The 14,267-nt window shown below is 42.6% G+C and overlaps 1 protein-coding gene across 1 annotated transcript; it reads right to left on the bottom strand.

Annotated features, from left to right (window-relative positions):
* Positions 1–6,303: 6,303 nt before the first annotated feature.
* Positions 6,304–11,782, bottom strand: ZNF660 (zinc finger protein 660). Its single transcript, XM_023764174.1, is given in 4 exon segments — positions 6,304–6,721; positions 6,723–7,537; positions 9,547–9,638; positions 11,690–11,782. Coding segments are annotated over 2 exon segments (993 nt in total). The 5' UTR covers positions 7,359–7,537; positions 9,547–9,638; positions 11,690–11,782; the 3' UTR covers positions 6,304–6,364.
* Between the last annotated feature and the right edge of the window lie 2,485 nt (positions 11,783–14,267).

Genomic DNA, 14,267 nt, shown 5'->3' with positions numbered 1-14,267 from the left:
GAGGCCCGGAATAACGGGGCGAAGGCGGTGGGGCCGGGGGTGTCCCGCGGGTCCCGCGACTTCCGGCTGCTCGCCACGCCCACCCCTACTGTCTAGGTCTAGGAAGCCACATCTCTATGGTTCCTCGCTTTTTCCAGGGGAGGCTCCTAGTGGCTGAGCTTGGGGGTCTCGGTTCCCCCCAGCGAATGAGTGGGAGGGCTGCAGCGTTTCGGACACGAAGGATGCGGGGAGAAGCACACGGCCCATGCCCTCGGGACGCCCGTGGCCTCCAGAAGGAGCTGGGCCCGTTTTCATTTGCATGTAAATTGAGGTTGTTTGGAAGTCATTTCTGATATGGACCTCCTGGGCACCTTTTCCTCTCTATTCTTGAACCTATGCATTTCTTACCGTGAGTAATAACGTGGCTTATCAATGACCCCCTCGTGAATTCATTTACTTGTGGGTGTATCTCTTGCCCAAGTGATGAGATAATGCACCACCTTACCTCTGAGAAGTACGATCAACACAACTCCTGTGTTTGTGGTTTTCCTGTCCTACTCCGTCTTAACCTGTCAGGAGGGCACAGTTATCTCCCTTTTTGGGGAGGTAAGAATTATACCAGATCCTTTGTCATAGATCAATCACATACCAATTTGCATTAAAAGCAACCCTGGTAGAGTGGAGTTTGTTTGTTTTGGTAATCCTCAGGCAGGCTCTACCCTGCAATCCAGGTACAGGTCCCTTGATGGGGAATTGAACCCACAAGCCTTTGGTGTCAGGCTGACACTCTAACCACCGAGAAACACCAGCCAGGGCATGAGTGGAGTTTTATAGGAAGTTGAGAAACACCTTAACATTCAGACTGGGATCTCCATATTAGTTGATGAAGGTTCTGAGATCTTAGCCCCACCTTGAACTGTCAGCACTCTGCCTACAGCCTCTTCTCAAATAACTATCCTGATGATGTTTATGCCCTTATACCAAGCCAAACATAACTTTGTTTCCTCGGATAAGGTCCTATGGAAAATATCCACAACAAAGGACAAATCTCAGTCACCTCCAAAGGGCATTTATTGGGTTGACATATCCCTGAAGATACTTACCAGGGGTTTTCAGAGAAACAGAACCAATAGGAGATGGATGTAAGGAATTGGCTCACACGATTATGGAGGCTGAGAAGTCCCAAGATCTTCAGTCCACAAGTTTGAGACCCAGGAGAGCCAAAGGTATAGTTTGAGTCCAAGTCTAAAGGCCTTAGAGCAGGAAAGCTGATGGTGAAAATCCTAGAATGAGCTCCAAAGCAGGAGAAGACCAATGTCCCAGCTCAAAAACAGGCAGAAAGAGAACAAATCCTTCCACTACATTTTTGTTCTAGTCAGGCCTCCAACAGATTGGATGAGGCCTACCCGTATTAGAGAGGGCAATCTGCTTTACTCAGCCTACTAATTTAAGTGCTAACCTCATCCAGAAACACCCTCATAGACACATCCAGAATAATTTTTAACCAAATATCTGGGCATTCTATAGTCAAGCTGGCCTATAAAATTAACCATCACATCTAGATTCCTCCAACTATAGTTTAGAGCAGTGGTTCTCAACCTTCCTAATGCCACGACCCTTTAATAGAGTTCCTCATGTTGTGGTGACCCCCAACCATAAAATTATTTTCGTTGCTACTTCATAACTGTAATTTTGCTACTGTTATGAATTGTAATGTAAATATCTGATATGCAGGATGTACTTTCATTGTTATAAATTGAACATAATTAAAGCATAGTGATTAATCACAAAACAATATGTAATTATATATGTGTTTTCCGATGGTCTTAGGCGACTCCTGTGAAAGGGTCGTTCGACACCCCCCCCCCAAAGGGGTCGCGACCCACAGGTTGAGAACCGCTGGTTTAGAGTATTAGTTACAGAAGAGTTTATCTAGGCCCTGAAGGGCACCCATGGTGGATAGATTCTGGTCAGTGTCACTTAGAAGAACTCAGATTTGGATGTCCATCTTGGAGATAACCCCCACACACATCCCCACCACCACCCACCTTTACATCCTCAGGGACAAATCTTGCAGGAATGAGGGAACTCATAATAAAGGGAAAGTTGAAACAGGGGACAGGCCGCCTGAGAAAAGCCAAACTATTTCTATTCTAATTGCATTATGGTCAGTGTAGAGGACATCAGTGCACTGTCTGGATTCCTCTAACTTGTCCCCTTCTCCCCAGCTCAGTGGAGGTGCAGGCTGAAAGCCCTCAATTGCCTGCCCTCTCCAGGAACTATCTTAGTTCCAAACACAGTGAGCTGAAGAAGTCTACCTCACCCAAGATCATGCTTCCCCCTTCCTGGTAATGTGGTAGAGCTTGTATTCAATGACTAGTCAACCAAGGGGTATACAGGCTCAGACTTCTCACCTCAAGTTTGGACAATTTTGAAAGGTTATCCCAGTCTGAGGCTGAAGCCAACACAGGCGACATGAGTAATTCTGTGACTGCAGCACAGCTAACTTCTCCCACTACTAATCGCACTTTCTTCCTTCCCTACAGCTGTTAAGCCCAGTAACGCTCTCCAGTAAATTTGCTGCATGTTATCCGGTCTTGGATTTACACCCCAGAAAGCTCAACTGAAACAATGAGATAACTCAAAATTTTAAATTATGTTAATTTTTAAAATAACTGTTCCATGTATACTTAGAAATGTATATGCCTAATTTCATGTTACTTTCACGGGGGTGTAGCCCTATAAACATCTGGGCAGCTTCTAGAGATCTGTTCCAATTCTCCACCTCTTCAAAGCCCCAAAACTCAAATCCTGCCCTTGCAGCTGGGAAAATCTCAGTCCCTTGAACCAAGATCACTAAACTGCCTCATGTCACCCAAGGCATCCTCACCCATTTCCTTTCTGGCTTCCACTTCATTTTATCCTCTGAGGATTTATGTCACTTTCTTAGAAGTCCTTTTAAAGGATGTTTAAGTTTTATCTAGTATTTCAGATTGTTTTATAGCCACTCTCTGTAAACTGGTTGCAAATTTAGCATGATTATACCAACTTTGGTATATGTCTCAATTTTTTGATCCACAGGCTCTTCTGAGGAAAAATGAGTCATTATTACAAAAACAGTCCTGTGAGGAGAGAAGGCTCCTAATGGAATTTTTTCTTCAATCCCCACTGAGAAAGTTTTGTTTTATACAGATTCCTAGGCCCTGCTCCAGATGTGCTGATTTGGTGGGCCCAGGGAAATTTGTTTGAATGTATGAAATTACCTCCTGTGATTCCCAGATTTGGGGTCCATTGGCCTTAGTTTCAAAGACTGCTTACAGCTTTTGCATGTCTGCAATCCAAACAGACTGTGCCATGTGGACTTGAAATGGTCACTGGGAGGAGTGAGAACCAGTTGGGTCCTGTATCTACGTGTCAGAAAGGAGTCTGCCATGTCCTTTTTTACCCCTCACAAACCTACCTTCTGAAGCCAAAATGGACTTTGGGAACAAGGCAGGTTTCATACCGCCAAGGGAGGTCCACGTAATGGTACAGGTTTGAAACTCAGATGAGGCCAGAGAGGAGGTGGGACAAGTCTACCCGTGGCTGTACAAGTCCTCAAAGAAACTAACAGAAGACACAATCTAATGGCTCGTGAGCTTTCATTTACATATTTACAAGTATGAAAACAAGCTTGCATTTGAATCAAAAACAAACCAGAATCACTTCTTTATTCAAAAAAATATATGCTTAAAGAAAAGCAAACTGAACTGTTTGCTTCCCTTTCTGAACAAAGGAAGGAAGCGAAAATAAAAATAAAAATCAGTGATATTTATAACAAGTAAATAACAACAGATATTTATTGGCAAAATTATAACTCCTTCCTGCAAAAACAGTTTTATGACTCCAGTTTTATGACTTCAGAGGTGATTAAACAGTCTAGTTTCTAAAAACAATCTAATATGAGGATACTATTTTATCTATATTCTATTAAAAAAAACAACACAATGAAGTCTGTCGCTGAGGATACAGAGTTAAAATGTAGTCTGCTGGGATTGAGATTCAACAGAATTACTCAGAAAAGACCAATAGCATCTTCCTTATAAAACCATGATGAAATAACCACCTTTCAGCGAAGTGGCTACTCAGAAGAATCCCAACTGGTCTCCCACTCACATATAAAGCCACCAGGGTGGGCTGAGGCACTTTGGTATAAGGAAGAAAGCACAGACTTGAAAGTCAGATCTGAGTTCAAATCCTGACTCCAACCACTAATTAGCCCATCGGCTGACCTCACTGAGACTCAATTTTCTTGTACAAAAGTTAAAAGGATTAAACAAAATAACACCTCCCCAAAAGTTTCTGAAACAATACATTACTATGTGCATAAGGCAAATGGCATTAGGCTTAGGGATTCACTGTCGGCAAAGAAAGAGGAACAAATGGCCGAGTTAAGTACGGGGAGATGCTAAGTGTTTCTGGATGGATTTTGAGCTGCGGACTTGAAAGTTGAAAATGCTGGTTGAAAAGGGTCTAAGGCAGTGGTTCTCAACCTTCTGGCCTTTTAAATACAGTGCCTCATGTTGTGACCCAACCATAAAATTATTTTCATTGCTGCTTCATAACTGTAATGTTGCTACTGTTATGAATCGTAATGTAAATATCTGACATGCAGGATGTGAAAGGATCTTTCGACCGCCAAAGGGGTCGCGACCCACAGGTTGAGAAACGCTGGTCTAAGGCCTTCTCAGAGGGCTGGACCTAAAGGCAGAGGAACGCAGTGAGCACCTGCAGAAGTGACTGCTCAGCATCCCTTCCTCCTTCTGGAAAAGGCTTTCCTCAATGATAAAAGGAGAGAGGAGCCAGATGAGAAAGTCTGGGCCCCTTTCCTCAAGACGTCCTGAGTTTGAAAGAGTTGTGGGAAGAGCTTGAAGCTGTGGCCATCATCCTGCAACCGTGAGGTTGCAAAAAAATGAAAGCTACTGTGCTAAAATTACGCAGTTAAGATGGAAGTCTGATAAACTGCTGAGTTGCCAAACAAAATGTGGAACTGTTTACCTCTAGACTTGCCCTTAACTAAACAATGTTCTTACGGTTTCAGTTCTTTGGCATCGTGTTCCTTACACCTGAAAATATCCTAAATGCCACCTTAGGGAAAACTCTTCTGGAATCACTCTTGCTAAGTGTTTAGAAACACCGCTTCAACGTCCTACACATAAGCAATTGTTATTTACCACAGGCTGAGTTTGTCACACGTTACACGCATTATTATCTCATTTAATACGACAACCCTGTGAGGTAGGTAGTCAGTCCCTTTTTACAGATACATCTGAAGCTAGAAAACTGACAAGTTAGTGTGTCAATTTGGGAATAGAACACATGTGTCTCCGACCCCAAAGTCTACACTTTTAGCTACTAAACTCTACATAACATGTGGACACATCTTCTCCTGCTTTTAGATTGTGCTATCTCTTGAAAGGTTATGTACCTGCAATTGTTTCAGTTTCATAAGGACACGTGTTGCTGGTTTTGTAGACATATTGAGAAGATGGAGCCTTGGCGGATCTCTATTATCTGCAGATCCATCTACAACTGTGGGAGAGGAGGATATAGTATATGTTTGCTGTGTTCTATGAACCTAACAGTGTGTAAATGGATAAACATTTTATCGACAACTATAAAGTCAGCTTATCTTAAAGCTGAAAAAGGCCAAGGACTGGTGTTTATGCTTTTACTAAACAGGAAACAGGCTCTAAAAGGAAGGGACTTGCTCATGGTTGCACTGCTACCATGTGCCAGTGTGTGGATTTTAGAGTCTGTGTTCCATGTACCTTCCTTGTTTAGTGAAAATGAACATGTACTCATTGCATTTTTAAAATACCATCCTTTCACCTAAATATAAAACTAGTACATTCTCATGGTAGAAAATCTAAAAAAATACAGGAAAGTATAAAGAAGAAAATATAAATCATTTATAAGCCTGTCACCCAGAGATAATCACTGTTAAGACTTTAGTTTGGTATTAATTTCCACTTTTTCCCTATGCATAGATGTATTTTGTTTTGTTTATAATTTGGATATTTTATTGTTTTTTCTTTCTTTTATCTTCCACTTTATCCAGATCATTTCCCCCATGGCATTAAATATTCTTTACGAATCTTTACAATGGCTGCAAAACCATTCTATGGATAGACTGTCATTAATTTAAACCCTGTACTGTTAAAAACCTAGTTTTCTTCCTTCAATTATATACCCTGCTGGTATGAATTTCTCTTCTGCTAATCCGTGTCTGGTTCTGACTACTTTCCCTTTATGGATTTTCAGAAATAGAGTTAAGGTTGATGATACTGAAAAACTGGTTTTCTGAGAAGTAGCAATTAGTCTTCCTACCAACAATGTATGTTATTTATGAGGTTTCTGTCTCCTCAGTATGTTTTCTCTGGTGCTGAAGAAGTTGTGAGCTATAACGATAGGCTTTCCCACACTCCCTGCATTTATAAGGTTTCTCCTTAGTGTGGGTTCTCAAATGTAGAATAACTTGAGAAGTCTGTCTGAAGGTTTTCCCACATTCATAACATTTATAGGGTTTCTCTCCAGTGTGAACTCTTTGATGATCAATAAGGTTTCGATTCGAAGTAAAAGCTTTCCCACACTCATTACACTTGTAAGGTTTCTCTCTACGATGAAGTCTCTGATGTTCCTGAAGGGACACCCTTAAGATGAAAGCTTTTCCACACTCATCACATTCATAAGACTTCTCCCCCTGTGTGAATTCTCTGATGGTCCATAATCTTTGTATAAGACACACATGTTTTCCCACACTCCTTACATTTGTAGACGTTTTTTCCTTCGTGCATTCTCTCATGTTGAGTAAGGTTTGAGCGACTGCTAAAGGCTTTCCCGCACTGGATACACGTGTAGGGCTTCTCCCCAGTGTGAACTCTGTAATGTGAAAGGAGACCTGAATTCTGACTAAAAGCTTTCCCACACTCCTTACATTCATAGGTCTTCTCCCCACTGTGGATTCTCTGGTGGCGAATGAGGTGGGACTTACCACTGAAAGATTTCCCACATTCACCGCACGTGTAGGGCTTCAGTCCAGTGTGGATTCGCTGATGGACAACAAGGTTGGAGCTGTGACTGAAGGCTTTTCCACATTCCTTACACTTATAGGGTTTCTCTCCGGTGTGGATTCGCTCATGCACTAGAAGGTTTGAACTCTGACTAAAGGCTCTCCCACACTCAGTACATACATACTGTCTCTTTTCAGCCTGAATTCTGTTGGTTGTTGCAGGCTCAGAGCACTGACTACCATCTTTTTCAGATTCTTGGTCACCCACTTCTGGAAGTGTCTTATTGTCTTTAACCGTCTTGTGTTTGAAGCTTCTCGTCTTTCTCATTTTCTCTTGCTTAGAGCATCCCAGTGGCCTTCTGAGTCTTCTCTTTCCGTTCAGTGGAGCTTTCTAGATTTTGACTTCCTTGGCAATATCTCTGTGGAGATCTCTTGAATGTATGAGATTCTGATTTTTTCAGGAATGATACTTTGGGATCAATACCTCCTCAATCCCAGTTTCACCATCTGACAAAGGAAACAGAAATCTGACATGTCACCTGTTCTCCATACTAGTGGAAGGAGAATTGTCCTAGGATAACAAGATGTGGTAGACCATAGGGTCTCACATGGAAGGTTTAGTGTTCAAAGGCAAGGGGAACTGATTTTTAAAAAAATGAGAAAATGAGGTTAGATATACTAATAGAGGCCAAGGTAAAGGCTTATGGACCAATAGGCCCAGCATCAGAATGAGCAATGAGCAGTATAAAATCCACCCTGGTTTCTTCCTGTCTCGTGTTCTACTCCCAGAATTGGAGCCATCTAACTCTTAATCTAGTCCCAATAGAAAACGAACTGAAATATCCTTAGTTCAGTAACTCAAATGACTAATCTTCAGATCACTGGCTTTTAGTTCTTGTTGACCTATGCTCCTAGTACTAGTGATACACTGGCTGGCACAAAATAATTAGTTTCTCAAGGATTGTGTCTTAGGGTGTGCCGAAGATTTCATTTTTTGCTCTAGTTACTAGGCACCTGTCTACCTTGGGCTCTGTCTTGATAAGGAGTAACATAATTTTGCAATATTGGAACCAAGTCACACCATAGCCTACTCTGCAGGCCTGGTCCGTAACTGGATCCAGCTATATGTGCTAATTCAGACTGTCTACTTTGCTCCAAGCTCTCACTCTGACAGACTGAGTCTTACTGGGTGAACCTAAGAGGCTGAACAGGGAACAGGATTAGTTAATGCACAACAGGGGAAAATCTCATAGGGATAGGGCCTCCTTGCATGGCATTATGATAAAGTTTCTACAGATGGCAAAAGGGTGAACGTAGGGGATAGTACAATCAAGAGGGGCTGATCATGAAACCAGGAATGATCAGGAATTTCCCTACAGATTTTTGTTTTTCATTTTTATTGCATTTATTGGGGTGACATTGGTTAATAAAATTATATAGGTTTCAGGTGTACAATTCTATAATACATCATCTGTACACTGTATTGTGTGTTCACCACCCCAAGTCAAGTCTCCTTCCATCACCATTTATTCCCCTTTGCCCTCTTCTACCTCCCTACAGGTTTGATGTGAAACTCTAAACATATATGTAACCCTAACAGACCTCAAAGCTAGAGGAGTTCGGGTCATAAAAGAAAACTGAAAATTGACCTCATGATACTAACACGACTAATTTTCCTTTTACTATGTTCCTTTCCAGACTTGTCCATATTCATATTTATATAGTTATAAGTATACAGTAAATATAATTTCACAGCTTACTTCTTCCACTTAGCTTTTTAAAGTATTTTTCCACATTGCTATTTAATCTTCCTATAATCATTTTATGATGACATATATATACTGCAAACTTAATTCATTATAATTTACCACAACTTTACTAGTGTTAGACATTTGTTTGTTCCCTGCAGTTTAATCACTATCAATAATGCCATCCTTTTGACAAGAGGAGGAATATGTCAGGACGGCAAATTTGAGATGGATCAGACAAAAGAAGTCACAAAAAATGTATAAGCTTGCCAAGATGGAGATCTTGCAGGTAGAAAGAAAGAGAAATGCACAAGGATGTGCTATACTGAAGCCCATGGTGGTTCTGAGGGACCTAACAAGGAAGCAAGACTTGTCAGGAGATGAGGGAGGACTAGTTTGAGAAAGTTTCATCAAAAGGAAACCTAACTATCTGCCCTCAACCCAACTGCCTGGGAAATGCCCTTAGAAATCCTGGAATTCCCAGGGACTAGGGAGGTGGGGTCTTGGCTGGAGAAGTAGGAGGAGGAGTAGATGAGGCCAATGATAGCAAGACATTAGGGGTATCCAGGCAGCTGTGCACACAAGCACAGTCTCAAGATAAGCAGCAAATGGATGAGGACCGATGAGTCCCCACAAATCCCTGACCCACATCTCCCTGAGACTGATGGGTGAAAGTTCTGATCTCAGGACCACCATTTATTTTAGGCTATAAGGAACCCACAATGGGCAGAGTCCCGGCTCAGTGGATAGAGTGTTGTATTCTTTTACCTAGGGAGGTTGTATTCCTTCAATTCGCCAGGATAATCTTCCTATTCAGGTCCCCCTGAGCTGTGGCCACATGGTCCTTGGTTACTGATGCACTGTGTGAAGAATAAGAGGCAATACTTGAAAATAAATTCCAGAGAACCAGGTGATTAAAATGTAAAAATTGAAAGGAAGAAAAGAAAAGAGAAAGAAAATAAGTAACAGGGACTACTGGCTCAGGAAAGGCCTAAGCCTTAAGCATAAAACAAAGGCTGATGGCATAACAGCAAACTGATAGATCTGACCATATAAAAATTTCTGTACTTCTGAAAACACCATAACAAAACTAATATAAACTAGAGTTGCCTAATACTATAACTTACTTGTGTGTATGTCTATGTCCCTCCTAACATTCCTATGTGGCTCCCACCCACAGCCTGGCACAAAGAGGGCTCTGTAAATGCTGTGTGATTTGACAGGTTCAATTAAACAAGCTCAGGATTTTACCGGATTCTATCTGAGGTAGGAATGGTGAGATGTGCATTCCGCACATGACCATCACCACCCTTGTCTGCCTGGTGCATCCCTCTTGTGCTCCATATTGTTTGAACACCTTGGCAGTGGATTTGCATTCTTGGCACTTTGGTCTCAACAGGGCCATCGAAGGGCCTAAATTCCCTAAGGGACTGACCTAGTCCAACTACTCAGATATTCTCAGAATGTCAGAGCTGGAAGGAACCTCCCAGGCCACTTAGAGTGGAGCTGGAACTCAAGTCCAAGTCTCCTGACAAATTTGAGTTCTATTACATCACCCTTACTCCCATCCCAAAACTCTACTACTCAAGGTCCAGAGGGCCCTCTCCGTCCCTCCCTCCCCCCAATACAAGCACACTTCTCTCTCTCCTTCTAGACAGATATCCAGATATGTTCCCCTTCGGCCCTGGTCCCCACATTTTCTAGCAGGCAGGATTCCTGTCCATAGATGAATTAATTTCACAGTATAGGTCTCACTTGCCCAAGAGAGAAGGGCATCGCTCATTCTCTCCTATGCACAGCGGATGTACCCAGCACAGATATTGCCTGATCTCTTCCTTGGGTTGGTGAGGAAGTTCCTAATGGAATCACTGTAAACAGACAGAAATGATTAGTTCTCTGAGTGCTGTACTCCCAGTGGACATTCAGGGCAGTGTCCCCTCCCTGGGTACTCCCCTTCCTAGGAAGCAATCAATGAGCAGTAAGGATGACCATTCCTATTTTAAAGATGAGGAAATGAAGCTCCCAGAGGTTGAATGACTTGTCCAAGGTCACATGACTAGTGAGAGACAAGCCTTCTGTGTCCATCACACCATGGTCACTCCCTTTCAGCTGCTCCTTTTATACCCAAAAGTCTCCTCTAAGTGCAAAGTGCATTCCACTGAGAAGTTCTCTGCCCTTCAGCCTTCCAAGAAAAGTTTGTAGAAGGGAGAAGAGAGAGGGTCTTTGCTGAGTCACGTGCCTTTAGAGAGACAGGAGCAATAATATGGTTTTAAAAGGATGCTAGAAGAATTTTTAAAATAACTACCCATCTCTTAGGGTCACCAGGCCTCAACATGTGTTTTGTTTCCCGCTCCAGATTCCCAGACTCTGCTTCTAGCTCCTCAAGCTTGTCCCATTTCTTCCTTACCGGAATGGAGCTCTGCGTGTACACAACTGAAACCCAGGAGCCAGCACACTACTTAGGCAGGTGCTAAGTATTTGTGAAATGGATGAATGAGTGGTAACCCTGGGCAAGACGCTGCCTTCCCCTCTGGGTCCGTTTCGTCACAGGAACACAGCGGGGATCGGACGGGTGACCTAAATCGAACACTCAAGGCTGTAAGCTCCTTGGGGAGCCTGGGCTGGCTGAGACCCCTATTCCCAGGGCGGCCCACTGGCCATGGGCGGGGGTGACACCGTTCTGCCACTACCTGCAGCCCGGTCCGAGCGGGCAACCTCGCCTCGTTGGGGACGAAACCCCGAACAAAGGGAAAGTGCCGAACGCGGGAAGGAGGAGGCTCACGACCACCCTGGAGCTGCCGCATCCCCGTCTCCGCAGCAGGCAGCGGTGGAGAAGGGGCTTCCGGTGTCGACCCCCCACACACACACTCCCAGAACCCCGCCCGGACCCCCACGCCAGGCTGCCACGTACCCCTCCCGAAAGCTCACATCCTGGAACAAAGCGCAGAAAAAATGGCGTCATCGACACGCCACTAACTCGCATCCCAGCCTTCCGGCTTTTCTAGGCACCGGGAGGTTTCCGCCTGTGCTCGCGAGACTGGAGTCCTTTCGCCCCTTCGCCAGCCAGTCGGGTTCGCCTGCGCTCTGGCCCCGCCTCCCGTCCGCGTTTTGCCCTACTATTGGCTGGGAGGACGAAAGGGCTTGGAGGGTTCAGCCAATAGAAGGAGGACCCTGGAAGGGGTGGAGCCTGATAAAGAGACTTAGGTTTGGCGCAGAGGGGAACCAAGCTACTGGGCGGCCTGGGACTGAGGCTCTTTGAGGTCCGTCCCCGCCAGCTCTGCTCTGGCTGCTGAGCGGAAAAGTCATCTTTCCTTCCACAGGTCCCGCGCCTTTCAGTCTCAAAGCTAAGAGACTGTCAGCAGCATATAAAAATTATTTTTGGGGGTCTCCTGTTTGTCGGCAGCATATAAAATTACTTTTGGGGGCCTACTATGCCAGTGTTCCAGGTTGTGCGGATACAGCAGGGAAGAAAATGAGCCCGCTGCCCCATGGAGCTTATCTTCAAGCCAGGAGAGACAGTAACTTGAGAGTTCAGTCATACTGTTTTTTTATTTTTTATAATTATTTTTATTTACTTTATTTTTCATACTGTTTATTGATACTCTTTTTCTGCACTGTGGATTCACGGAAGGAGCAGAAGCTATGTGGTGTAACTAAAAGATTTCCACACCTATTTCAGGAATATTCTTCAGAAATGTGTGCAAAATAATAGCTTCGCATAATTTATTGCTCTCCAAAAACCAAGAGACTCTAATGCATATGAATTTCTTGATGTCAAATAAGAAACTATAACCAAGGCATTCCCCCTCACAATGAGTAAACTTTTTAAGTGTAAACTCTCTGATGGGTGATGTTTTCTGTAACTGAATGTTTTCTCACACTTGAACTCAAGAATAGGTTCTTTTCCCAATTTGGAGTCACTGAGGTAAAATAAAGGTTTTTCCTCCTTCTATTCTTTTACAATAAAGCTGTTTGGAATCAATAGAGAGCATGGAAGGAGGCTCCACTGGATCCATAGCATTAAAGCTGAGCCCAAAAGGTGAGATACAAAAGCTGGCTCTATATGGAAAGTTTTCAACCACATGAGCAAAACGCTGAGCTATTCCTTCACTGCTCACTGCAGAAGTACATATTAATAATGTAAATTTACAACTCACCTTCTAACTTCAGATCTATACAGCATTCCAGAGGACCCTAAAGGAATTAAAGGAAAACCCACTGCCCCTATTTTGGGGCAAATATCAGGACTGAAAAGCCTTCAAATTGACTAATGTGGGGGAAAATGACATATGAGGTGAATGAAAAGCCTCTACAACTTGAGGCAAGTAAAAAGACATATGAAAAAAATATGTTCAAGAAAAACAGGGGAAGAAAGAAAAAACACTTAAAAAAGAACAACTGGAGTTCCAAAAAAAACCAAAATAAACTTGACAATCATAGCACAAAAATTGAAAGGAAACTCAACTGTAAAACATTATGAAGATGGAGCTCTAAATACAAAAAACAAAAGAGTAAAAGAATTTATAGAATACTAGGTGAAACTTTATTCCATCGTTTGACAGCCTGGTAAATGATGACTTCCAGATATATATTACCAAAATTAACAAAGAGGTAGAAATCTAAACAGCATAACCACTGAAGAAATCAAAATGTTGCTAGATTTGTCCCTCCCAAGTCACTCCTCCCCAAGAATGGATTAGACCATTATTTTTACCCTTCAGAGCAATTCCCACATTACCCAAACTCTTCCAAAATACTTTGCAAAGCCAACGAAACATTAATTTCATCTAGTTCTGTATTTTAAAAAAAAATCACCACAAATGCTTTTTATACCAAAAGTGCAAAGAAATTTCATTTATTTGGAAACTTGTCAAAAATATTACAAAAGTAAATGGTATGACCCATAAAATTACACCAATAGATTTATTTTAAAACGTGATAGAATCTAGCTGCCACCCTAATAAAAACAAAGTACAATAATTACTATAGTGTGTACTATGTGCCAAGCACTGGTTTTAAGTGCCTTATAATTACGAACTAATTTTATCCTAACATCCCTATGAGGTCGATTCATTTTATAGATGGAAGAACTGAGACACAAGGAAACCAAGTGACTTGCTCAGGATCACACACCTAAGAAAGGGATGGATTCATGATTGAACCTAGAGTTCAAGGAACAAAAATCTGTGTCCTTAACTACGATTCTACATTGCTTCTTCTAAATACAGGAATAGAAGTAAACTTTGCCCTAACCAGTTTTGCTCAATGGATAGAGTGTCAGCCTGCAGACTGAAGGGTCCCAGGTTCGATTCTGGTCAAGGGCATGTACCTTGGTTGCAGGCACATCCCCAGTAGGGGGTGTGCAGGAGGCAGCTGATCGATGTTTCTCTCTCATCGATATTTCTAACTCTCTATCCCTCTTCCTTCCTCTGTAAAAAAACTCAATAAAAAATATTTTTAAAAAAACATAGAAGGAAACTTCATACATA

Source organism: Myotis lucifugus, unplaced genomic scaffold (genome assembly GCF_000147115.1).
Source record: "Myotis lucifugus unplaced genomic scaffold, Myoluc2.0 scaffold_319, whole genome shotgun sequence".
NCBI classification, from domain to species: domain Eukaryota; kingdom Metazoa; phylum Chordata; class Mammalia; order Chiroptera; family Vespertilionidae; genus Myotis; species Myotis lucifugus.
This window is presented reverse-complemented; position numbering and strand designations above follow the sequence as displayed.